Source organism: Orcinus orca, chromosome X (genome assembly GCF_937001465.1).
Source record: "Orcinus orca chromosome X, mOrcOrc1.1, whole genome shotgun sequence".
In the NCBI taxonomy this organism is placed as follows: domain Eukaryota; kingdom Metazoa; phylum Chordata; class Mammalia; order Artiodactyla; family Delphinidae; genus Orcinus; species Orcinus orca.
In genome coordinates, this window is record NC_064580.1 from 13,291,310 (window position 1) to 13,317,680 (window position 26,371).

At 41.9% G+C, this 26,371-nt stretch overlaps 2 protein-coding genes across 5 annotated transcripts in view; one reads left to right on the forward strand and one right to left on the reverse strand.

Moving 5' to 3' along the window:
- Positions 1 to 138, reverse strand: part of CLTRN (collectrin, amino acid transport regulator) — a 79,222-nt gene extending 79,084 nt beyond the window's left edge. Inside the window, exon 1 of the mRNA XM_049704457.1 lies at positions 1 to 138. The gene's annotated coding sequence lies outside the window, so the exon portion shown is untranslated.
- On the forward strand, positions 76 to 26,039 carry ZRSR2 (zinc finger CCCH-type, RNA binding motif and serine/arginine rich 2). Of its 4 annotated transcripts, none has more exons than XM_033427908.2 (12): positions 76 to 204; positions 606 to 685; positions 2,598 to 2,786; positions 4,168 to 4,258; positions 8,299 to 8,407; positions 8,601 to 8,687; positions 11,510 to 11,548; positions 12,156 to 12,274; positions 18,607 to 18,820; positions 22,526 to 22,581; positions 23,359 to 23,468; positions 25,547 to 26,039. In XM_033427908.2, the coding sequence occupies exons 1-12, from the start codon at positions 164 to 166 to the stop codon at positions 25,993 to 25,995; spliced, it is 1,584 nt and encodes a 527-aa protein (XP_033283799.1). In that variant the 5' UTR covers positions 76 to 163; the 3' UTR covers positions 25,996 to 26,039. The 4 variants fall into 4 exon arrangements, 3 of the variants coding, with proteins under 3 accessions (XP_033283799.1, XP_033283801.1, XP_004287051.2); XM_033427910.2 differs by lacking the exon at positions 25,547 to 26,039 and adding an exon at positions 25,380 to 25,522; XR_007474704.1 differs by lacking the exon at positions 25,547 to 26,039 and having other exon boundaries at positions 21,133 to 22,581; positions 23,359 to 23,470.
- The last annotated feature ends 332 nt before the right edge of the window (positions 26,040 to 26,371 follow it).

Genomic DNA, 26,371 nt, shown 5'->3' on the forward strand with positions numbered 1-26,371 from the left:
CTCCCGTCGTCCGTCTTTGGTCAGCCAAGGGAGAGACAGGCTACCGCCCCTCTAGCCCGAGAGGCCGCGCAGCGACCGCGCCTCCGCGACTGCGCGCGACCGCGGACGCCTTCAAGCCTGCCCCTTCCGGCCGACCGTTGCGGGGCGTGGCGGTGCTGGCAAGATGGCGGCGTCCGAGAAAATGATGTTTCCGGAGAAGCTAAGGTGAGCTGGGTTGGGGGAGGTGAGCTGACAAGAAAAGGGGACGGAGCGGACCGAGGCTGGGTTGAAGGATTTGCAGGCAGAAAGGGAGCTGGGCCAAGCAGATAAGCCACCGCGGCAGCTCGATCCCTTCCCTCGGCGCGCCCCGGACTGTCCGCGGGCGTCTGTGGGCTCAGGGAGGCGAGGAGGGGTACAGGTGATGGGATGGAGAAGACCTGCCGTCTGCGCGTGGGATGGCGAGGCGATGGTAAAAGCATGCTCTGTAATTAAAACACGGGAAGCAAGGTTTCACTTTCGAGCGCCCAAACGAGTTCCTGTCATTGGGCGCGGAGGAGAGGGGAGCTCAGGCACCGTTGCAGGTGCGGCCACTGACGCTGCAGTGTGTTTGTGTCTTGTTTTTCCAGCCACAAAAAGTACAGGGCCGCCCTGAAGAAGGAGAAACGAAAGAAACGTCGGCAGGAACTCGCTCGACTGAGAGACTCAGGTAATGGATTCATCCTGTTTTCTGTGTATGCAACTGCTCCCCCGACTCCCGTCCTGAGGCCCCAGTGTCAGAAGGAAAGCAAGTACCGTATCCGAAAAAGAATTGCTGTGGCCACGGCCTCTCAAAAAGTTGTGTTAGACCCATGACAGAAACAATGTTAACGTACTCAAGGGGTGGGGGGGAAGTCACGGTGAATCATCACCCACTGATTACGTGTTAGGTATTTATGAAGTATCTAATATTACAGGTGCAGGCATTACGAATTACAGTAGCTGGCCCAGCCTTTGCACGTAGTAAGTATTCGGTGAATAGTTTTCTTTGTAAAACCAGCAGGAGTCGACAGTTTTAGACACTTTGCAAGTTTTTCTTAAATTTCACTAACATGAGAGACCCCTTGTTGACATTATTTAAACATATATGCATAAAATTAGTTGTGAAACTTACTTGACTTATAAAGCGATATACTTACAAATCACAAAACCAAGTGAAATTATACAATTATACATCCAGTCCCCTGCAGTGGAAGCTCAGAGTCTTAACCACTGGACCGCCAGGGAAGTCCCCATATCTACATTAATGTAGTGTTAGGGATGATGGGAAATAGATGCTCACAACGTGAATATGGTACTGAGTGGAGTTTGGAATGCCACTACTACTGTTGCCCTGTGGTTATTTATCACTTTTTTTTCCTATTAAAATACTGTGGAACCTTCATCTGTACTGATGGTGGTGTCATTTGGCCTTCATGGCAGAATCTAACATTTGTATATTAAACCTACCTGTTTAATGAACTTAGTTGTAAAGTTGTATAGTGTAGTTATAAATGCAGACGAAAGCACTGAAATCACGCAGGAGTACTGAGTTATAATGGTTACCATACACATTAGCCAGAATATGCCTGTTAAATTATCCTAGACAATTCTTGAAGTCCACAGACTCAAGGAACCAGGATTCTCCAGCCTTGAGAAAATAGCCATGGAGGTTTTACTTACCATTGGAGTTACCTTGTAACTGTTTCAGTAGCATTACTTGGGATACTTAGAATGGAAGGGGCAGTGCGTTGCCCTGCAGCCTGTATTAGCATCTCTGTTTTATTCGTTCAAAACTGGCCCACTAGAGGCAGGATAAAGCATCAGGGATAAAAGGAAAAACAGGTTAGGTTGACGTTATTGATGCCCTTAGTGATTTCCCAGCCTCCTTGAAGTTTTCAGCTTCCTTACTTTGTTAACCTGTTTTCTTGTAACATGCCCCCACTTTTAAAAACTCTTCTTTTTCTTTACATATTTTAAATCCAACATATTCCATTGATTTTTTATTCCCCTTTAACTTTGTAAAGTGCATTTGGAGTGAGCCTCTGTGAATAGGCAGGTGGATGTGTCCTTTGGCAGTTTAGTCAATTGAAGGATGCAGCTCACTGATCTGCTCGTGATTATATATGGCTAATGGCAGATCCAAGACTAAGCGCTTGTCTCTGGATGGCTGCTCCTGCTTTGGCCTACTCCAACTCACAATTCTTTACTTAGTGGTGCTTCATGAATAGTGTGGTCTACCAAATGCTGCTGTGGGTTGTAGCACACGTTGCATGGGCAAACATTACAGAAGGCTAGAATATAGAAGTATTCTGTAAGGATTGCTATAAGAGTGAATTGGCAAGTGATTAGTAGAAATTTCTGGAGTATCAACCTCTCTATTACAGGTAGCCTCTTTAGCCCCCAGTTCTACTTGAAATAATCTGAAACGAGCTGCATTATCAGAAATTAAGGTAACATGAAGGATAAAAAGCAAGTTGCAAAATTGTAGCATGATTCCATATACAGTTACATGTATAATACAATTAGATATACATTTGACCCTTAAACAACATGGGTTTTGAACTGCTCAGGTCCACTTATATGTGGATTTTTTTCAATAGTAAACACTGTTGTACTACATGGTCTGCAGTTGGTTGAACCCAAGGATGCAGAACCACAGATACAGAGGAATCATGGATGTGGAGAGCCGACTCTAAGTTATACATGGATTTTCAACTGCGTGGAGGGCCAGTGCCCATTAACCACTGCATTGTTCAAGGGTCAGCTGTATGGTGATTATCTAGGACTGGGTGAGTCTTTGGTTAGACCTATACTTAATATATGTGACAGACAATATCTTTTTCCTTTTAGCCTGAGATCTTCTGTTATATTTCCTTAAGATCACTTCAGTTTTCCTCCTTTTTTTCCCTCACATTTAAATTCTGAGTAGAAGAGGATATAAATTTTTATTATATTAAAACATTTTCCCACGTTTTCATTTTATTTTTATTTTTTTGCGGTACGCGGGCCTCTCACTCTTGTGGTCTCTCCTGTTGCGGAGCACAGGCTCCGGACACGCAGGCTCAGCGGCCACAGCTCACGGGCCCAGCCGCTCCGTGGCATGTGGGATCTTCCCGGATCGGGGCACGAACCCGTGTCCCCTGCATCAGCAGGCGGACTCTCAACCACTGCGCCACCAGGGAAGCCCCCATGTTTTTATTTTGAAAATGTTCCAATGTACAGAAAGTTGAAAAAATGGTTCAATAAACATCCATGAACCCTTCGTCTAGATTTGTCAATTGTTAACATTTTGCCTTACTTTCTCTCTATATATAGATAGATCCATATGTATAAATTTTTTCTGAACCCTTTGCATATCAGTTGCATATCCATACCCCTTACCCCTAAATACTTCAGCCTGCATCTCTTAAGAATAAGGACCATAATACTAAACAAAGGAACATTAATTCAGTAATATATATACAGGCCATATTTAAACTTTCCCAATTCAAGTTTGATTATTTTGAAAAGCTCAAGCCAGTTGTCTTGTGGAATGCTCTGCATTCTAGATTAGTCTGTCTTCTGATTGGCTTCAGGTTACACTCTGTAGCAAAATACTACAAAGCTGATGCTGTATAGCTCTCATTGCATACATCAGGGGGCCTCTCATGTCAAGTTGTTCCACTCCTAATGATGCAAGTGTGGTCTAAGTGTTGCCAATCAGATGGCTCCATTGAAAAAGATGTTCCTGCCTTTGTAATTAGTACTCGTCCGAGGGCTGATATTTTGAGATAGTGTAAATAAATATTCTCTTCCCAAATAAATATCCTCTTCCTACAGTGGGGTGCAGAAGTGAGGACTTTTCTACTTAAGTCTTTCTACATTTTTTAGTTGCCATTCTTCTATACAGGTGGATGTTCCCTCTCACACCTCACCATCTTTTGGGGTATCACTATGGAACCATCAATAAATTTTTTAAGTTTAATGTGTTATCTACTACCATTATTGTTCTTTTCAGTGTTCACATTGTTCCAATTTGGGCGATTGGGGCCCTTTATTATTAGAAAGTTTTAAAAACAGGTTTGTACCATAATTGTAAAGATGAAAAATTGTATGTAAGTTTTTCCCTGAATTATTGACCAAGGTTTTGTAATATACAGATAGTGTACTAAAACACTGACATTCCTTCAGGACTCTCACAGAAGGAGGAGGAGGAGACAGCGGCGGATGCCTTTATTGAAGAACAACGACGAGAAGAAGAGAGGCTGCTGGAGAGAGAGAGGTCAGCACTGATTGAAGCGCTTCCTGCGAACCCAGTTATTTTACTTGAATATCCTAAATCTTCGCTAACTAGGGCGGGTCTTCTTTATACAATCTTATACAAAATAGGTCTTATAAAATACCCTGGATAAACTGTTTAAACCGCTAGGTGATGGGCTGAAAAAAGATATTGTCTTTAAAAAAAAAAGTATTATTCACTCTTTTTGCTCATTGGTAAATGTTTTTGAAAAAAAATCCAAATAATTAAGAAGTGTAAACAGTGAAAGGGCTTCAGTAAACTCAACACACCAAAGATAGCCCCAATAAGAAGGTAAGAAAGAAACTGTAGATGTAGTATATATGTATATTTCTATTGTGGGATGATATTTATACCTATTTTTCTATAAATTGCTTTTTTCGCTATATAGGACATTTATTTCGGTGTTGGTGCAGAGATCTAATTCAACCATTTCAATAGCAACACAGTATCCATTGTATGACTGGCATAATTTATTTTCTATTCATAATTTATAGTTCTCTACTGATGGACATTCAGGTTATTTACTATTAAATAACATTCACTTACCATGTACTATTAATTTACTCTTATTTACTATTAATTTATTATTATTTTACATTCAGGCTTTTTACTATTATAAAAAAGTTGCAGTGAGTATCCATGATTATAAATCCATGGTAATTGTCCTATTATTTCCTTAGGAAAATGCCTAGAGGAGAAGTACACGTAAAAGGTAGATGGGCAGGTAGAAAGGGCATCCAGATTGCAGTTTGCAGCCTTTCCAAGAGTGAAGCAAGGTGCCCATCTCTCCACACCTTCACTCACACTAGGCATTATCAGTTCTTAAAACTCCTTTAGTGAAAAGTCATATTTCATTGTTTCAAATGTACATTTAAAAAAATTTTTTTATTAGAGTATAGTTGATTTACAATGTTGTGTTAGTTTCTGCTGTATAGCAAAGTGTATCAGTTATACATATACATATATTCACTCTTTTTTAGATTATTTTTCCATATAGGCCATTGCAGAGTATTGAGAAGAGTTCAAATGTACACTTCTTAATTAGTAGGGTTGAGTATCTTTTTATATATTATCTATTTGTAGCTTGCTTAGTTCTTGCACCTTTCTCTTTTGGGATTCATTTTTTTTTAAGTTTGTTGTGCAAGCAATGTTATTACTTGATTAAGGATATTAATCCTTTATCTGTCCTGTGTGTGATGTATATTTTTCTCATTTGTCATCAGTCCTAACTTGGCTTATCGTGTTACTCACATAATTTGATCTCCATGTCGTCAATTTCATCATGATATCTAGCCTTGATGTCTGATTTCAAAAGGCCGCCCCCATCCCAAGTTGACAAAAATATTCTGCTCTTTTTCTCTTTTGGTATTTTTCAGGGGGTAGTTTGTTTTTTATTCCCCAAGTGGTACACAATAATATGAATCTGCTTAATGCTACTCGACTGTACACTTAAATGGTTAAAATGGTAAATTTTATGGTATGTATACTTTGCCACAATAAAAAATAAATAATTTTTTAAAGGAGAAAAAACTTTATAGGTCCTGTCTAGCTATTTAGTGTGTTCACTGGAAATGTTGCTTCTTTTCTTGTAATTAGTTCCTGTTACCCAAATAAGCACATAAATAGGTGGAAATATGAAAATGCTGAAAAAATAAAAAAAAAGTAGTAATGATTGGGAACAGGGAATTGGATTCAGCCAGATCTGCATTGCAGTCCTGGCCCTGCTACTTACTAGCTGTGTTCAAGTTGCTTAATCTCTCTAAGCTTCAATTTCCTCGCCTTAAATATGGACATAAACAGGGACTTTCCTGGTGGTCTAGTGGTTAGGACTCCACGCTTCCACTGCAGGGGGCACGGGTTCGATCCCTGGTTGGAGAACTAAGATCTCACATGATGCAGCCAAAAAAAAAAACCATCAATCATAGTACCTACAGCATAGAATTGGGGAGATTAAATGAGATTAATGAGGTGGTAAGTGTATAGCACTTAACGTAGTGTGAGCAGATAGGAGGTGCTGTAATATCTCTGGTTGTTCTTACTACTAGAGATTTCTGTAATGATAAAGATGATATGTATAGCATGAAATAGGGAAGTCATTTTTCTTGCTTTCCCATTTACTTAGATGCTTCTTTTAAATCACATACACATGTCTTTGTGTTCCCTTGATTTTTGTTTATTCCTATACGAGTTGCATAATACTTTATTGTTGAAAAGCAGGAAACTTATTTGAAAATACTGAATGGCTTTATGTACTACTTAAAAGGAGGTGTATAGTGTCAAAGGTAAACAGAGCCGGACATTAAAGTGCAGGAACAGACTTTATTCAGTAACTCCCGACAGTAGGGGAAGACCTGAGCTCCATTCTGGTTTGTGTAGAGGCGATTTGGGCATTTAAAAGGGAGAATGAGGAAAGTGAACAGTACCAGGAGTTGATCCCTGTGAAGGTGACCAGGAAGCTGTGTTCGTTAGTGGGCAGTTAGGGAAGTTAGGGCTTTATCCTCCCACAGAGACTGGGAGCCAGAGGCCTCATCCTTCTTAATGACTGCATTTCCCAGGAATGGCTCTCAGGCCCTTGAGAGAGACCCTTATGAGCTGTAAGAGACACATATTCATAATTACGAGCCCTTTTGAGTAATGCTCTAGGAGAGGGAAGGCAGAGGCCTATTATCAGGTGTTGGCCAGAGCAAACAGTCCATTTTCTAGGCAGCATTGAGTTTTCTCAGGCAGGCATTTTAATGTCTTGGGGGGTGGGAGGTGATGGGGTCATCCTAGGGACACAGCCTTATGCTGCTAAAAGGCATGCTAGAGTTTGCTCAAGTCTCTTAGTGCAGGGGGTTGACAGAGTTATGTGCCCAGAGTTCTAGAGTTCTCAGTATTATATCCAAGTTACTAAGTTTTAAAGTTTGTAATATTTTACTCTTTTGTGGTCTTAAATATATATACACTTTGGTTCAGTTTATTTACAATGAATATCTTCCTCAAAAGGTTCATGAATCAGAGTTCTGCACACTGAAACATTTACATATACTCTATGACATACACAGGAACGTTGACACATGCAACATGCCAGTGTCTACTATGGCTAAAAGATGGGTTCCTGGAATCTGTAGTTGGAAATGGAATACTTTTTCCCATCAAGTATTTGGAATTGTGGTTGGGTCCCCAGACTAGACATAAAACCTTATTTAACTGCTAATGTCCCTGAAGTAATATAGAACAGTTTCTCATATTTCATTTTCCTTTTACAAATTCAGTGGGAAAATGCAGTCTAGGTTTTAAACACTTAATCGGCTAATAAACTTTTGAAATATAACCCATCTTTAAGTTGGAAACTTGTGGTATTGGATATCTGAGACACCATTTTAAGATAAGATCACTCTTTATAATTGGTCATTTCTAAAAATAAACTAGACACCCACTAATCTGTTTTTGTAACTCTTTGTCATCTTTTCTTACAACCTGTAGCTTTCTTTATTTTAAAGACACGATCACGATGTAGTTCTATTTTTCTTCTCTCAGCAGTTAGGTGCTTGGGGCAAACCACAGGAGTCTCTCAGCTGTAAAGAGTAGCAGTCCAAGGGTTTACAGCAGGAGATGTCAGGTTTTTATCATGCTGCAATCCTGCGACGGGCACTTTCAAAATGCATAGAACAGGAAGGGTAATACTTCCTGAATGTGAAAAGCTGGATGTTACTCACTTTATTGGCACCTACACATCACTGTGGTCAACCTAAAGGGAAAGCTAGAGTGTCATTGTTTTGTGTAAAGATATTACAGATAGGAAATGTAGAAGTAGTGATTTTATGCTGTCACCCTCTAGGAGGATATGCTAAAATGTAGTGCTTTTCCAATATCACTACTCATCTCTTGATCCTCTTACCTCCACTTAACTGCTTTCTAGAAAATATCTTTCATGATACTTTCGTCATTCCCAAAATCCCATTTGCTATCATATATGTGTGTGGATGTATTTGTAGATTAGTGCCCATTTCTTTTATCTGATCACATCGTTACATCAATAGGCAAAAATTACATGAGGAGTGGTTGCTGCGGGAACAGAAGGCGCAAGAAGAATTCAGAATAAAGAAGGAAAAGGAAGAGGCAGCTAGAAAACGGCAGGAAGAGCAAGAGGTATGGTATTAATCAGATAACCAGTTAACCAAAACGACTCTCATTGAGTTACATACCTTGAACTTTAAAAATCGGATATTATCCATTTTACCAGTGTTAAAGTTTTTCATTTATTTGCCCCATATGTGAAATGTTGTAAAAAAGTGAGTCTGAAAAATAATTACCTTTCTTCTTTCTTTTTTCCTCTGTAAAGAGAAAGTTAAAGGAAGAATGGGAAGAACAGCAGAGAAAAGAGAGAGAAGAAGAGCAGCAGAAGCTACAGGAGAAGAAGGAAAGAGAGGTGATTCCAGTCACAGGAGGATAGATGCACTGCGTATCCTCTTAGTGAGCGGATGGGGCGGGTGATAGGCTTGAAGGATAAGCTATAGGCATGTCAGGTTTGGACTTGATTTTTTCTTTAGAGTCATGTTTTTAGTTTGGATATACACTAGCGTTTCCTTATGATGCTCTTCTTTGGGTGGGTGCTGTGGCAGATGCCTTAAATGAAGGTTTTTCTTCATCTCTGCCAATCTTACTCTCTATACCAGGGATTGGCCAACTTTTTCTGTAAAGAGCCAGAGTAAACATTTTAGGCTTTATGATCTGTATGGTCTTTGTTGAAAATGTCCAACTCTGCCAGTGTCCCGTGAAAGCAGCCATAGGTAACACGAAAATGAAGGGTGTTGACATGTTCTAATAAAACCTTATTGTTGTATTGATTAAAAACCGGCAGCTGGCCCCTGCCTTACACTTTGTACCACTCTAGAGCAAATGGTGTTCTTCGGAGGTTTTGCTGTATATGGGTTGACTTACTTAGAGAATACTATTTTATATAGTTTCCACCTTTGTTTGATTCATAAGAGACTTCACTGCTTTGGACGTGTCAGCAAGAACTAATAGATTGAAAGAAATCAGACTCAAATATTGAGGGATGAGGAAATATTTTTTGTTATTAAATCTTGACTTCCTTTCTAACTTGTGCTATAAAGGCAATTGTAGCTAACCTATAGTTGCTCACACACAAAAAAAGAATCTATAAGGTATATGTATATATCCTCTATATCTTCCAGGATTGTTTTTAAAGATTGCTTTGGTCTATTTTGCTGCTGTTCCTTAACAGTGTATTTATTTCAAAGATATCACAGCTCATCTTTCCTTGACTGATTCATCAGGATGTATCTTTTCTGTGATAATGCTATGTATGAATAGCACATAAAATTGGGTAATCACCAGATTACGGGGGAAAATGCATTTGTTTACATCCTGGTCATGATGGGGTAGAAGCAACCTTTGTTTCTTTTGTCTCAGGCCATCAGTTAATTCCAGTGCAAATTTTAAACACCCTTATTTGAGTACTGCTTTCCAGATGAGGCGAGATCATGCTAAGTTTTTAGGGGGCAGGAAAGTTGTTTGGAGCTTGTTATTTTTTTAGTAGAGTGTAATAAATTCCCATTTTAACAGTGGAATGTTCTTCAACTGAGGTCTTTCTGGCACCAGATAAAAGCTAACGCTTTTGTTTCAAAGGAAGTCTGGTGAGACATTAAGGAGAAGTGGGTAAAATGAAGTCGATTCTAAGCATATATAAAGGGATCTGCATTCTTTGTTTCTCCTGTAAGCTAGATGCTTCTCTAGGAGTTGGAGATAGGGCAGCGAAAAAGATCTGTACTCATTGAGTTCGGTTTCTAGATGGCGGAACTGAATATAAGCAAGCAAAAAAGGTCATTTGAAGTGCTCTGAGGTAATGTTAAGCGGTATAAAGGAATAAAGCATTAGGAAAAAAAAGAAATAAGGCAGAATGTCATGTGACAGAGTGATTGGGGTAGGAAAGTACTTCTTTCGATTGCCTGTCAAGGAAGACTTCTCCAAGGAGAAGCCGACGTGTGAGCTGACGCCTGAATGCAGAGATCTCAGAGAGAAGGGCTCCAGGCAGAGGGGGGACGCCCTGAGCGTGGAGCTGAAAGGAGGTCAGGGTGCCTGAATCCTAGAGACCAAAGGAAAGAGCAGCAGGGGTGGGGAGAAAGTCAGGAGGGTAGGCAGGGTCATTCATGTAAGGCCTCCTGGGTGGGAAGGACGAGTTTGGATTTTACCTAAAGTGTCATGGGAAGCCATTAAAGGGTTTTTAATCAGGGATTGACTTCATCTAATTTATCGTTACTTTTAACAGATCATTCTGACTTTTGTATAAAGAATGGGGGATGGGGGTGGGGAGTGGTGACCAAGGAGGCAAGAGTGGATATATGGTGACCAGTTAGAAGGCTGCTGTTCCAGACAGGACATGATGGTGGTTTGGATGACAGTAGTGCTTAATACAGAGAAGTACAGAGATTTGGGGTGAGTCGTGGCACAGTCAACGGAACTCTAGCTGGTAGGCTGAATGGACCGGGAAGGGAATTCAAGTCATACTTTTAGCTTTTTAGTTTGAGCAGGTGGTCAGATGGCAACACCGTTTACTGAGATGGGCATTTAGATGGGCGAGGGGTAGGCAAGAGTGAGGTTCGTTTTGAGCACGTTAAGTTACTGAGGACCCTTACATGGCCAGGCAGAGTTAATCAAGTAAGCAGCTAGACATATGAGTCTTCTATGTAATGCTTTAAGGAGCTAGGGAAGAGAAGTCTGTCGAACATAATTTAAAACTTATTTAAATGCCAAGGAGGTCAAAATTTACTGGCATATTTCAGGACTGACTTTGCCTTATCGGAAAGTTTGAGATTTTTTATCAATCCCAGTTGCTGCTGTTCATGTCATAATGTAGCGTCTGTTAAATGTCTGTGATGTTTCAGCTAGCATTGTCTTTTATGATATTCACTAATACTTCATCTTAAAAACTAGAATGTGGAATATATGTTCAAATCTACTAAATACTACTCTTACTGAAATTATTAGAAGACTGTGTTTTGCAACGTGTGCTGTTAAATGTCCTAGTTGAATGAAGATTCTCAGCTATATGTCTTTTGAAAGCTTTTCAGAAGATCTGTGCTGTAGAAAGCAAATTAGAACCTGAAGCCTTTTGTGTGCATAAGTTTTTTTTAAAATTGTGACACATGAGATTCTTAACCAGAGAAACCAGATGTGACTTACCTGACTTTGAGGTTTTCATTAGTCCTATGTTTGCACCATTTGTAGGAAGCTGTGCAGAAGATGCTGGAGCAGGCTGAAAATGAGGTATTTTCAAAACCTTTCATTAAGAACTTGAGACCGATGAACATTTCTTTAAAAACAATATTTCCAATAATGTTAATTTCGTGGTAAGCTACTTAGATCCTGTCTGAATGTGGGAATCACCTGTGTGGCTCTGTGCTTTGTACCGCAGCAACAACAAAATTGAACTGATGAACAAAAGCAAAGATCACCCTGGTGGACTGGACTTGTTTATAGTCCTTAAAGTGTGTGTAACCAGCATCACACACACTTACGCCCAGATGGATGGTTTAACTTGATTCACAGTAACTTAGATTGGTCTCAGGGGGTGGTTCCCTAAGAAGTCCTTCAACCCTTTTAGGAATAGATGGACCGAAGGGAAACTTTGGTGACTGCTCCTGGTAGCCATATCGATGCCTGATGATGGGCAGTGACTGGGAGCCAGGAGAGACATATAGACCCTGTCTCACGACAGTTGTTTGTAGAGTCTAGATTGTGTGATACAACTTGAATGTGTATATTCTTACATGAATCTGTTTTTATTTTTGACCCAAATATTTCGAATACCTTTTAAACATTTACTTCTTCATGGATTTTTAACACCAAGTAAAGTCATGGTTATTTTTAACAGTTGGAAAATGGCACCACATGGCAAAACCCAGAACCACCCATGGAATTGAGGATAATGGAAAAAGATCGAGCTAATTGTCCATTCTACAGTAAAACAGGAGCTTGCAGATTCGGAGATAGGTAACCAATTTTGCTTATTGTGTCAGAGTTAAGTGACTCAAAATGTTGAGGTTTTTGAGTTGGCACGGGCTGGAGTTTGAAATGTTCATAGGCATCTGCTGCATTCTTGCTGCTGCTCCGGTTCCCCCAGCTGAGCATCCCCTGCTTCCTCCACACCCCCATACCTCTTCTCTGGGTGGGCTTCGTCCAGTTCTCTGGCAGGGCTTCCTTTGCGTTCCTCCCACAGCTATCTGAAGACCTTTTGCTTTTATTTCCTTTCTGCACTTGTATTAGTCCACATGGGACACCTGGGATGGGGAAATAATCTGTTTCAAAAGACTGGAGCAGTCTGGCTTTACTTTTTGAATGGCAAACACTGTACACAAAAGAGGCTTTAAAAACTGGCATGCCGGGCTTCCCTGGTGGTGCAGTGGTTAAGAATCTGCCTGCCAATGCAGGGGGCGCGGGTTCGTGCCCCAGTCCGGGAAGATCCCACATGCTGCGGAGCTGCTGGGCCCGTGAGCCATGGCCGCTGGGCCTGCGCGTCCAGAGCCTGTGCTCCGCAACGGGAGAGGCCACAACAGCGAGAGGCCCGCGTACCGCAAAAAACAAAAACAAAAACTGGCATGCCCAAAGGGATATCTGTGAAAGACAGGATCCGAGTTGAGTAGAGGAAAATTCTAATATGTGTTCTCAGTCTGCTCTGAGTCAGGAACAGACACCAGGTTCAACATCTGGCTTTAGCGGCTGTCAAGGTGGGAAAGTTACTTAAGCCCTCTGTGCCTTAGTTCCCTCACCTGTAAAATGGGGATTAAAAGCAGTACCCCTCGGGCTTCCCTGGTGGCGCAGTGGTTGAGAATCTGCCTGCCAATGCAGGGGGCACGGGTTCGAGCCCTGGTCTGGGAAGATCCCACATGCCACGGAGCAACTAGGCCCGTGAGCCACAACTACTGAGCCTGCGCGTCTGGAGCTTGTGCTCTGGAACAAGAGAGGCCGCAACAGTGAGAGGCCCGCGCACCACGATGAGGGGTGGCCCCTGCTCTCCGCAACTGGAGAAAGCCCTCACACAGAAACGAAGACCCAACACAGCCAAAAATAACTAAATTAAATAAATAAATAAATTAAATTAAAAAAAAAAAGCAGTACCCCTCTTCTAAGGCAGTTGTGAGTGAATGCAGGGAAAGCAGGGAGAACGTGGCAGGCCCATGGCAAGTTCTGAGTGTTTGCTCGTATTTTCATTTCGTTACTGTTGCCCTTATTCTCTGAGACACTCTGCTTCCCTCCCTCTTTTGGATCAATGATTTTAAAACAAGACATTCATGTGGAAAACTAAGTGTTGATGTTTTCATTCATTTAGGAAATATTTAAATACCAACTGTATGCCAGGCAATGGTGAGTTTTATAATTTGGCTTGTTTATGAATGAACAGCTTAAAGTAGATAAATAATTCATAATGGTGAGTAAATCCATCTGAGGGAAAATCTAATTATTTTCATTCTGCAGAAGAAAAGATCTAATTATATCTTAGTGTCCTATTCATCATAAAAAGGGATATGAATAGGAAAATTCATATGTATTTAATGAGAAACTGTATGTTGTCTCTCATGTTTATTTTATTCATAAAATTATCCATGCTGTTTTATTTCCTTCTTTGAAAATATGAACCTTCTCTAGCTTTCTCTTTCTTTTTTAATTTAAGCCTTCACGTCATTTTACATTTTTTAAGAACAGTGGTTCTCAACCCTGGATGCACACTAGAATCATTTAGAAAGCTTGAAAAAAATTATGTCCTACCTCAAATTGATTAAATCAGAGTTTCTGAGACTTGGGCACCCTAATTTTTGAAATGTGCTCAGGTGTTTCTGATGGGCCCAGGATTGAGAGTCACTAATGTAGTATTTGTGACTCCTCTTATATTTTATAGCTGGGATTGTATATGCCCAGAATATCTGTGAAAGGATTCACAGGATCCGGTCAATAGTGAAAGTCTCCTCTTGAGGAACTGGGAACTAAGGAGGGGAGAAAGACTTTACCCCCCTTCGTATCCTTAGAAGTGTTTCCCAAATGTATGTTTAATTTCATCAAAATAGTAATAATTGGGGCTTCCCTGGTGGTGCAGTGGTTGAGAGTCTGCCTGCCAATGCAGGGGACACGGGTTCGTGCCCCGGTCCGGGAAGATCCCACATTCCGCGGAGCGGCTAGGTCCGTGAGCCATGGCCGCTGAGCCTGCGCGTCCGGAGCCTATGCTCCGCGGCGGGAGAGGCCACAACAGTGAGAGGCCCGCGTACCGAAAAAAAAAAAAAAAAAAAAGTAATGATTGATGTAAAACATCCCCCACCAAAGAAAAAGTGTACAGTGAATTAGCTTTGAAAGACAGTTGAGACTCAATGTGAGTCACCTTTGCATTGGCGGGGGTGGGGTAGGGGTGGGGGATTGAACCAAATTGTATGTAAGGTTTCCCAGCTGCAGGAGTCCTCAATTATGATATGTTTCTAACATTTCCCTAAATGTGAAGACTTGTGGTCATCGGATTCTGGAGTCTTCTGCTGGGCATAAGTGAGAGAAGGGGAGATGTCCTAAGTGGTTTCAGGAAATCAGTTGACAGTACTTATTTGTGAAAAGGGGAATGGACTGTCAGGCTCTCAAAACCCATCCCTGAGGGCCGTTTCAAGGAAATATTGACGGTGGTCAGCTTAGTTTGTGAACCTTTCTTAATATATTCACAGGCATGTGAAATTTCACCATCACAACTATCAGAAAAAAGTATGAGAGCGATTTGGGTATTTGCATGATTCAAGTGATCAGTTGTGAAATAAGATTCCATGAAACCAGCAATTACAAAATCCAGCACCATCCCTTCAAACAAAGATACTGCCCCCCTTTCACAGAGAGCCCCAGTGACTTGCTCCAGATCATACAACTGTTCTTTTCTGTTAAGGTCTGTCACAACATCAAGCACTCCCGTAAGCTAAGCATTTCTTTGGTTGCTTTGTTTTTGTAATTAGTACGAGTTTGATTCTAGAACCTTTTTGCACTTGGAGTCACAGCTTTGAGGGGAGTTCAATTTTTATTTATTTTTTGGTCCTTAAAGAACATAATCACTGATGAAAAGTAAAATTTATTAATCAGAGTAGTTATTTATACCTCACTTGTTTCCAGAAGTGATTTAAAGAAGGCTCACAGGGCTTCCCTGGTGGCACAGTGGTTAAGAATCCGCCTGCCAATGCAGGGGACACGGGTTCGATCCCTGGCCTGGGAGGGTCCCACATTCCGCGGAGCAACTAAGCCCGTGTGCCACAACTACTGAGCCTGAGCTCTAGAACCCACAAGCCACAACTACTGAGCCCACGTGCCACAACTACTGAAGCCTGTGCGCCTAGAGCCCGTGGTCCGCAACAAAAGAAGCCACCGCAATGAGAAGCCAGCGCACCGCAACAAAGACCCAGCACAGCCATAAATAAATAAATAAATTTATGAAAAATAAAATAAAGAAGGCTCACAATCTACTACACTAAGTTTAATAAAATAAAAGAAATTGAAAGCAAGGAAAGGAGAAGAAAGTGAGTTATTGTGAACGTACAATACATTTGGCTTTGGAGTTGTATCCATCCCAGGCAGAAATGAGCTATGTAGTTCTTACCAAAAAGGAAATGAGTGGGATCTCTGGAAAGACAAAGATTTTCCAGGCATCAGAGTCTAAATATTTCTCCCGTGGAATACTGTATAAAGACATTGAGTAGGAAGGTGGACAGTAACTTTGATAGGTGTTTTATTAACAGTTGCATATGTAATTTTCATGAGAATATTTCTCACAAAGACCTTCAGTAAATAATCACAGCCTACCTTTAGCATGTAGCTTGATTCTATAAAGGACAAAGGTAGTGGGTGCCTGGAGTGCTCCCCTGAAAAAAGAAAAAGAGGCATAGTCAGTTAGCTCTACCTGAGGGGGCATTTGGAGACCCATGCCATTTATTGGCTGTCCTTTGGTTAAGGTAATGTCCAGCTACATGATTTTGTGGCAGTCTTACTTGATTCAAGGATCTGAGTAAATAGCATGGCCTAAACCAGGAGTCCCCAAACATGGCTAGCCTTCAGGACCAGGTGGGGAGTTACTCTGAAAACATGGGTTCCCCACTCTTGGAGGTCTGAACAGATGGTCTAGGGCAGGACCTGAGAAATCTCAGTTCTTCCCAGGTGATTCTGAGAATCACATGGGTTTGATACCACAACTTTAGACTGCCTTCCCAAATATCTCTTGTCTTAGCTGACTTTTCAGTAGAACCTATAGGGCTGGCCTTAAATACACTCAGATTATATGGACTATCTCTAGGCCAAGTGGGATTTTTCCCTAGATGGGGACTTTGGCGCTGTTCCAAAACTCACAAATGTTCATTTGACATCCTGGGTACTATAGAGCCAAGTTCATTCAGTTATGATAATCCCATGAGAATTTTAACCTTGTTAAATTGGTTTCTCATTTAATTCTGTATGTGCTCCATACTTGTAAAATTGTGGTTCTGCTAACACTGCCAACCAGGTTGAATCCTCGTTCTTTTTTCTGTGGGTATTTGTCCTTGGGAAGATGGATCTCATTACAAGGTCTCTGACTGAATAATCTAGGAGGGTCCTTTGAAAAATAGAAAATTTCACTTTAATGAACACAGATTGCCCATTTCTGAGCTGGGCATGGTGTATGCGGGGCATTCTGTGTGCATTGTCTCACTAGGTGTACAGAGATGTATGTTACAGACACTGGAAAGTAAGCATGAGTTAAACATTTATTCATTTCAGGGCCATTTTTTTTTTTCTAACACCTGCCTTGTTTTTCAACTTTTTTTCTTCCAAAGTTCTGGGGATTTTTTTTCTAAAGTTCTTGTTTTAACTAACTTTTAAACTAGAAATTTAATCAGGAAAATTTTGATGATTTGGAATCCTAAACTGCATTTTTTTCCTTCATTTTACTTGAGGAGAAGGAAGTAAATAAGAAAGTAAACTCATATAAAAGATTTTTTTTAAAAATTACTCAGTTACAACCCGGTCCAGTTTAAGCTATGAAAAGAAAATTGTTCTTCACAATGGTTAACCTTCATTAAAGAGAAATTCCTTACATTTAGCACATCATATAACACACAGGCAGTAGACTGTCGATAAGCTCGGATCTGGGATCTTCTCTCCCCAGCCATGTGACCTGGGTACGTGTGCTTCTCTAGGCCTCACTTTCTTTCTTTCAAAGTGGAGAAAATACTAGCCCTGGCTGTCCTAACAGTTTGCAAGGATCAGAAAAAGAATATAAAAATGCCATGAAAACTATGAAATGCGATCCATTTAGCTGAAACTCTCAGAATACCCTTTTCTCTAAGTGTCGGGTTTGTTGGCGATTGTATGGAACCAGGATTGCACTGTTCTCACCTTGTCCGGAGTCCCATGCTCGGTGTCGGTGTGCCTTTCATCACGCTCCGTCATGCCCATGCATCTCTTTCCTGGTGCTTCCACATGTGTAAGGGCTTCCTGAACTTCAGTAAAAGGCAGCTGAATGGCATCTGAACTTGGAAATAATTCCCAACCTTACATTTTAATGAGACCCAATATATTGGTCAGTTTTAGAACAGTTTCTTTTTTTTAATGCTGGATACTATTTTTTTAAATAAATTTATTTATTTTTGGCTGCATTGGGTCTTTGTTGCTGCGCGCGGGCCTTCTCTAGTAGCGGCGAGCGGGGGCTACTCTTCGTTGCGGTGCACGGGCTTCTCATTGCGGTGGCTTCTCTTGTTGCAGAACTCGGGCTCTTGACGTGCGAGCTTCAGTAGTTGTGGCTCGTGGGCTCTAGAGCGCAGGCTCAGTAGTTGTGGTGCACGGGCTCAGTTGCTCCACGGCATGTGGGATCTTCCCGGACCAGGGCTCGAACCCATGTCCCCTGCATTGGCAGGTGGATTCTTAACCACTGCACCACCAGGGAAGCCCTTAGAACAGTTTGGTTTTTTTTTTTTGTTTTTTTTTTTTGCGGTACGTGGGCCTCTCACTGTTGTGGCCTCTCCCATTACGGAGCACAGGCTCCGGACGCGCAGGCTCAGTGGCCATGGCTCACGGGCCCAGCCGCTCCGCGGCATGTGGGATCTTCCCGGACCAGGGCACGAACCCGTGTCCCCTGCATCGGCAGGCGGACTCTCAACCACTGTGCCACCAGGGAAGCCCTAGAACAGTTTTAAGTGTTGAAATTTAAAGTCTGAATGGGGTTTATCATCTTACAGTTCAGTTGAAACAGCTAAGTTGCTTGAGTATCTCACAGTTTAAAGCAAGCCTTTTATGTGTAATTTCTCACCATTGGAATGCTGAAGTTTTTCCTTCATACGCAGGTGTTCACGTAAACACAATTTCCCGGCATCAAGTCCCACCCTTCTTATTAAAAGCATGTTTACGACATTTGGGATGGAGCAGTGCAGAAGGGACGACTATGACCCCGACGCAAGTCTGGAGTACAGCGAAGAGGAAACCTACCAGCAGTTCCTGGACTTCTATGACGACGTGCTCCCCGAGTTCAAGAACGTGGGGAAAGTGATACAGTTCAAGGTGGGCACATGCAGTGCGCGTGGAGGACGGGACTGGTTCGCCTCCTTCTGAAGCACCAGATGGCATGGGAAAGCGAGGGCACAGGCTCTCTGCCTGGGTGGGACGTGCGCTATGGTGGAGGGCCTGGCGCCATGTTGGAAGGAAATGTTAATTCTTTCTCTCTCTCTCTCTCCATCCACCTCATTGCCAGTACGGTTGAGGTACTACTTGAAATCTTAAACAGGTACTAGCATGACATTTCCTGGGTTCTGAGGTTTTGATGGGAAAAGATATTTCATCCATTCAGTACCTTTATGGTCCCATTCTTTTGCAGCCTGTGAATTCTCTGCATAAGGTCCTCTGCAAATAGGTATCCAAGCGTTCGCTTAGGGGCTGCATATGATGCGGAATGCCCTCCCTCCCGTGGTCGGTCTCCCCTAGAGCCGAGGAGAGCAGAGTGTGACAATCGTCTACTTACTCCACCTACCGAGGTGGTTGATTTGTTGTTACTGTATTGTGTTGATGGTGCCTGCCTGCAGCTTCCACCCAAGGTGCATGTTCTTTCTTTTGGAGCTCCCCAAGAACATAAACCTTGATTCCTTTTCCTTTTTTATTTTTACTTTGTTTTTATTCACTGAATACTCTCAATACTGAAAATAGTGTTCCCAGAGTCATGGTTTGTGATGCAGCATAGGGGGTAAAAGAAGTGTTCAGATTACAGAGTTATTTTAAAACATTCCTTAAAGCAAGCGTGAAGTCAGGTGTAATGGCTGCTGCTCCTGGGCCCAGTGGTCAAATCCTAGCACAGTGAAGTCTCCTGCTGTCTGCAATTTGATCAGATCCGAACCTGAATGATTTTGTTATGTTAGGATGGGGGAAATGGCCCATAATTTGGAAAGAGATAGGAATAAAGCTGTGAATTTTTTCTGCTAGTTGGAAATGACAGTGGAAATTTGGAACAGCTAAGAAACAGAGCAACTGCGGCCCTCGTGAAATTCAAGGCTATCCTTCTTACTACTGATTTCAAGATTTTAAAAAATTCTTTCAAAATTTCTCTTTCCCCTTTACCTTTTCTTTCTGTTGCATGCACTTTCCCGTCTTCACAGTACTTCTAAGTGCCTGGCCACACACGACTCGGTGCCACGTGAGAAGCACCGCTGAGGAGCTGGTGTGCTGACTAGCCGTGGGCTCTTTGCCTCTTTGTGCCTTTTCCTCATCCCTGAAGGGCGAGGACTGGACTACATCAGTGTTTTCCCGCATGGGGTCCCTACATCATACCGCTTCTGGGAAGTTAGTGCTGGAGCTTTCAACACCTCAGGCTGCTTAATGGAAATCACCCCCATTATCTGCAACAGGCCGTACCTACTAACCGTGGAGTTTTTTTTTTCTTTTGTTGAGAATTCTGTCAGCCAGGCTCATGCTAATCACGTTGGCAGTTATAAATGGAAAGCTGTTTAATAAACTTTTAGTAGAAAAATTTCCAAAACATCAAATTCATCATGGAAAATTAATAACGGGTCTTTGGGAACCACTGGCTTAAATGATCTCTAAGGGCCCTGGTGCGGCTCACGTGGCCTCCTGGGGCCTTTCAGTCTTCCTTCTCTCTCTCTCTCTCTTTTTTTTTTTTTAAAGATTTCGAGAAGCATGTGGGATCTTAGCTCCCCGACTCCCTGACTAGGGATCAAACCCGCACCCCCTGCATTGGAAGGCGGAAGGTGAAGTCTTAACCACTGGCCCACCAGGAAAGTCCCCAGTCTTCCTTTTTTTTCTTTTTTTTAAATAAATTTATCTATTTATTTATTTTATTTTTGGCTGCATTGGCCTTTGTTGCTGCATACAGGCTTTCTCTAGTTGCAGTGAGCGGGGGCTACTCTTCGTTGCGGTGCGTGGGCTTCTGTTGCAGTGCCTTCTCTTGTTGTGGAGCACGGGCTCTAGGTGCGCGGGCTCAGTAGTTGTGGCTCATGGGCTCTAGAGCTCAGGCTCAGTAGTTGTGGCGCACGGGCTTAGTTGCTCCACGGCATGTGGGGTCTTCCTGGACCAGGGCTCGAACCCGTGTCCCCTGCCTTGGCAGGCGGATTCTTAACCACTGCGCCACTAGGTAAACCCCCCCAGTCTTTCTTCTAAGGATGGTGTCAGTCAGTAGTGTCAGTCAGTACGCATCCTGCCTCTCTTGGGATGCTCTAATAAAAATACTCTGCAACTAAGTTGTAAAATTATATCGATAGATTCATTTTGAAAAGAAATGCTAAACATTAGTATGAGTATTTGAGGACTTTTTTTTTTTTTTTTTGCGGTACGCGGGCCTCTCACTGTTGTGGCTTCTCCCGTTGCAGAGCACAGGCTCGGACGCGCAGGCTCAGCGGCCATGGCTCACAGGCCCAGCCGCTCCACGGCATGTGGGATCTTCCCGGACCGGGGCACGAGCCCGTGTCCCCTGCATCGGCAGGCGGACTCTCAACCACTGCGCCACCAGGGAAGCCCTAAGGACCTTTTTATACCGTTATGTAAAACGAAATCAGATTTGTCATTTTTTAAGACAAATGGTCAATGTTCACCCTCACAAGTAATGGGAACAGTGCATATTAAAATGAGATGTTATTCATACCCATCGGGAAAAAAATTATGAATTCTAATATCAAGCATGGGCGACGTTGTGTAAATTAGTAAAACCACTTTAGAGAGCAGTTTGTCAGTACCTAGTGAGGTTGAAAGTACATGGAACCTACAAATCAGCATACTACTTCCGGTCATGCACACTAGACAAAGTCCTACCGCCCAGAGAGGCGTTCAGGCATGCTGACTGCATCGCTGTTTGTTGATGAAAAATTGGAAGCACCTTGGATATGCATCATTAGAGGAGTGGATAAATATATTTGATAATTTGATATAGCCAGTAGTTAGTAGTTTAAAATGAGTCATTAAGTTTACATGATTACATCTTGAAAAAAGGATGTGAAATAAATATTATTTATATAAAATTTTAAAATGTACAAAGCCATACTGTATATTGTTTATCAATATATATACGTGCTTCTTAGCATATATGTACATAAATATGTGTATACCCATACGTACATAACAGACACACACTTCTTTGTATGTCTGTACATAATATATGTATATATTTTATGGCACACGTATGATATATGTGTATATGCCTGTGTGTATGTATGGCTGTGGGTATTGTGTCTGTGTAGATAGGGGTGTGTGTGTGTGTGTGTTTGGAATGTGAAGGTTATACCCAACCTCAGGATAGTGTTCCACCTATGTGATGGAGGAGGGAGAAGAATAGGATGAAAGGGCTTCAACTGGGTCTTTCATGTTTTATGTATGTAAACATTCTCAGTCAAAAATGGAAAATGTTAGTGTTAAATCTGGGTGGTGTATATAGGGGCTGATTTCTAGTCTCTGTATTTTTTTTCTTTTTTTAAAATAGTCTCTGTATTTTTATGCATGTGTGAAGCATTTCATATCTTTGGACAAAAAAGAATCAGGATCAACAGGGATCAGGTAATTGGGGCCTGCAACACTACCGTCTGCTGAAGTATGCCTTAAATAGACGTAAGAGTGGGGTAGTATCTTAATTTTGGAATCTTTGATTGATAACAACTTTTGGTAATGTTGGCCTGGACAAAAAATGCGTTTGATGACTGGAGGGCTTCTTTTCCTTAGGTTTTTGCCTTTTTTGTTTGTTTTCTAATGATGGAATTCTTCATTGCTCCTTAGGTCAGCTGCAACTTGGAACCTCATCTGAGGGGCAATGTGTATGTTCAATATCAATCGTAAGTATTCTAAACATAAACATCTTCACATTTGTCACAATATAGTGTTGTGATTACATTGACATCTGGGATTTTTCCACTGAATATATACCTTTCATATGCATGGTATTTTTAAAAATGTAAATATTAAGAGCTGACCTAGAAATATGGAAAGGATTAGAAAACTATATATTTGTATTTCATTTTTCGTATACTTAGAGAGTTTTTAATTTTTTGCATTATAGTTAATTTTTTACTTATATAATTTTAAAATTAAAACACAAACTGAAAAGGGATAACTAGAATAGAGAACCCCAAATAAAAGCCCCAAATAATTTCAGTGTGCATTTGGCCCGCTAAGAGAGCAAGCAGTTAGTGTGTTGTTTCTGCTCGTCTTGCTGTTTGCCTGTGCTGCCATGGCTAATGGGATAAATTAACCATTGTATTGAATAATAGGAAGGACAGCGATCTGAGCTGAGAAGGAACAGGCAGTGACAATGGAAAACACTTCTGCATTTTTAATGGTCCAATCTTTTGGTTTAAGAAGCTTTGACTCAAGTAGATTTCCTTGCATCAAAACCTCTGGGAGGGTTAGTAAAAAAAACTAAAAAACAAAACGGTTCCTGAATAAAGTGAGCTTCAGGACCTTGAATGCTGTAATAAGGACTCCCTAGGTAGCACAAAGGCAGTGAACTAGGTGGTCCTACAGTAAACAAATACAAGGGTTAATTAACAGTAGGGTTAATCTGCATATTAGAAAGTTACTCTAAAGTGCATCCTTTAATTTGTGGTTTCAAGGGAAGAAGAATGCCAAGCAGCCTTTTCTCTGTTTAATGGACGGTGGTACGCGGGAAGACAGCTTCAGTGCGAATTCTGCCCAGTGACCCGATGGAAAATGGCAATTTGTGGTAAAATACAACGTGACTTTTTTCCCCACTGTTCCACTGTCATATAAAGAATAGTTTTAGGAAAAAAACCAACCTTTTAAAGGTGTGAAGCATAGCTTTTGCCTCACCTGGTAGATGAGCAGAGATCATTATGTAAAGTACATCACAGTTTAGACCTGTAACCGACCTTGTGGGTCACTTTATGGATGAGGTGACTGGGGTCACAATGTATAGGTGACAGAGTCGGTGCTCGAAGTCCTGGGCTCTGCAGGAAGCCTGAGAAGTTGTGTCTATCAGGGACGCCGTCTCCTGATTGCAGTCTCAGAAGTGTTTTCTATTCATTGGCTCCTCACTTGAGCTGGGTTTTTTCCCATCTTTATCCCTAATGAACCTTCTGTCATCTTTGCCACCTAAAACATTACCTATGACACTTCCTGCCTTATTGAAATACAAGCTTTTGTGTCATAAAGATTGATTATAGCTGTAGAACCTGGTCAGGGCACATTCAGTCAGGCTGACTCATCAGACAGTGGCTGCCAAGTCAGGAAATGAGTCAGTCCTTTGAGTAGCTGGCAATTTTGAAGGGCTCATTCTGTTTTGATTTCTATCAGATGGGCTTCGCCGAACCATTTCTTGTTGAAGTGCTCCGGGAGCTACGAGAGGAGCTGCCCATGCCTTACGGGACCACTTCCCTTACCCTTTGCGTTGCTTTGCTTTATACTCGCCTGCTTAAAACCTCTTGTTTCAAAATCTATAATTTATAAAGTCTGAATCTTTGGCAACCCGGTCTTAATGGATGCTCTCACTTAAAAACCATTTATCTGAAGGGAGAAAAAAAAGGAATTTAGAATTCCTTGCTTTGGCAAACCAGAAGAACCATTATGCCTGATTTAAAGACTGGGGTGCTGAAAGAGATGGGTCTGTTTTCTCCATTTCAGTGAGGTGCTTCTGAGTGTGACTTTGACTCCCCCAAAGCAGGAAACTATTTATTTCACTTGTTATTTTTAAATAAGAGCTTTATTTTTTCCTAGTAACTAATGAGCATTTTGTCGTGTCCTTATTATTGGATTATTGGCCACTGTATATCATCTTTGGACAGATGTCTGTTCAGATGCTTTGCCCATTTTTCATTAGGTTATATGTCTTATTGAGTTGTAAGAGTTCTTGATATATTCTACAGACAGGTCCCTTATCGCAGATATGATTTGCAACTATTTTCTCCCATCATGTGGGTTGTCTTTTCACGCTGATGTTGTCCTCTGAAGCACAAAAATTTTTAATTTTGAGGAAGTCCAATTTTTCTATTTTTTTTCTTTTTTTTGCTTGTGCTTTTGGTGTCATATCTAAGAATCCATTGCTTAGCCCGTGTCACGAAGATTTACTTGTATGTTTTCCTCAAAGAGTTTTATAGTTTCATAGCTTACGTTTAGGACTCTGATCCATTTTGACTGACTTTTTGTATATAGTGTGTGGTATGGAGGTATTTCACTTTTAACTCTTTTACATATTTAGGGAATTCACCGCTTTTAAAAAAGTTTGAAAATCCCCAAAAGATCTCTAAATTGTTCAAGTAGATTTCACCTTTGACAAAAATCTTCCATGTTAAAAGCACCTGGTAAATTTAAAGCATTAGGCCAGTGTTTATCATCTTCTTGAAGTATAAGAAAATACAGGATCTTCTACTTACGATAGGCTCTTTCTTTTGGTCAGTGGTTTGGTCCTCCCACCACCGTGCCCTCAAAGCATGTTGCCAGGGGGACTCCCAGGGCTGGTTCTTCACTGTTAATTAGGGATCTACATTGTCAGCAGGATGGTAAAAGCCTAGAAAAAATAATGTGGTCGCCATTGGTTCGGTTGCACTCCACACCATAATCCAGTAGGGGAACAGGGCATTCTGGTTAATTAAAAGTTCTTATCTGTTACTTTTCACAGTGCCCTTTGTTAGAGCATTGAATATTTTTGAAATTCGGGGAACCAAACTATGACATCAATGTACGTAAGGAGAAAATAGTCCTATCACAAGCGAACATCAGAAATGTACCTTCTGAAAAGGATGAAGTGCGAGCAGTAAATGCCATTTCTTCACTGTGCCCCTCCAGGTTTATTTGAAATACAGCAGTGTCCAAGAGGGAAACACTGCAACTTTCTTCACGTGTTCAGAAATCCCAACAATGAATTTTGGGAAGCGAATCGAGACATGTACCTGTCTCCGGATCGGACTGGCTCCTGCTTCAGTAAGAACTCAGAGAGGAGAGAGCGGCCGGGCCGCCACGACGACTACTACAGTAGGCCGCGGAGGAGGAGGAGCCCCGGGCCGGCCCACTCCTACAAGAGGAACGGGATGGCCGAGAGGAGGAGGAGGAGGAGCCACGGGGGCAAGAAATCCCACAAGCACGCGTCCAAAAGCCGGGAGAGGCACAGTTCCCGAAGCAGAGGAAGAAAAAGGGGCCGCAGCCGTGGCCGGGGCAGCCGCAGCCGCCGCAGCCACAGCCGGAGCTCCTCCAGGTCCAGGAGCCGCGGCAGGAGGACGTCGGGGAGCCGAGACTGAACTCTGCACAGCCCCAAATCCAAATAAACTTACCATGTCCTTCAGTGATTGTACACCCTTTATTATGGCGGCTGCGTAGTTGGATAGAGGGCTCTCAGCTCACGTGGGTTAGCAAGTCTGGCAAAAGCCTATGTAGCCTGGAACCCTATTTTAAAATACTTCTATTCTCCGGTAATCTGTGTGCTTACTATAGAAAACCTAGAAAACATAAAATGTATACAACACAAAAATTATTTATACTCCTGACCCGTAAATATAACCGGTTGGGCTTTCCTGGTGGCGCAGTGGTTGAGAGCCCGCCTGCTGATGCAGGGGACGCGGGTTCGTGCCCCGGTCCGGGAAGATCCCACATGCCGTGGAGTGGCTGGGCCCGTGA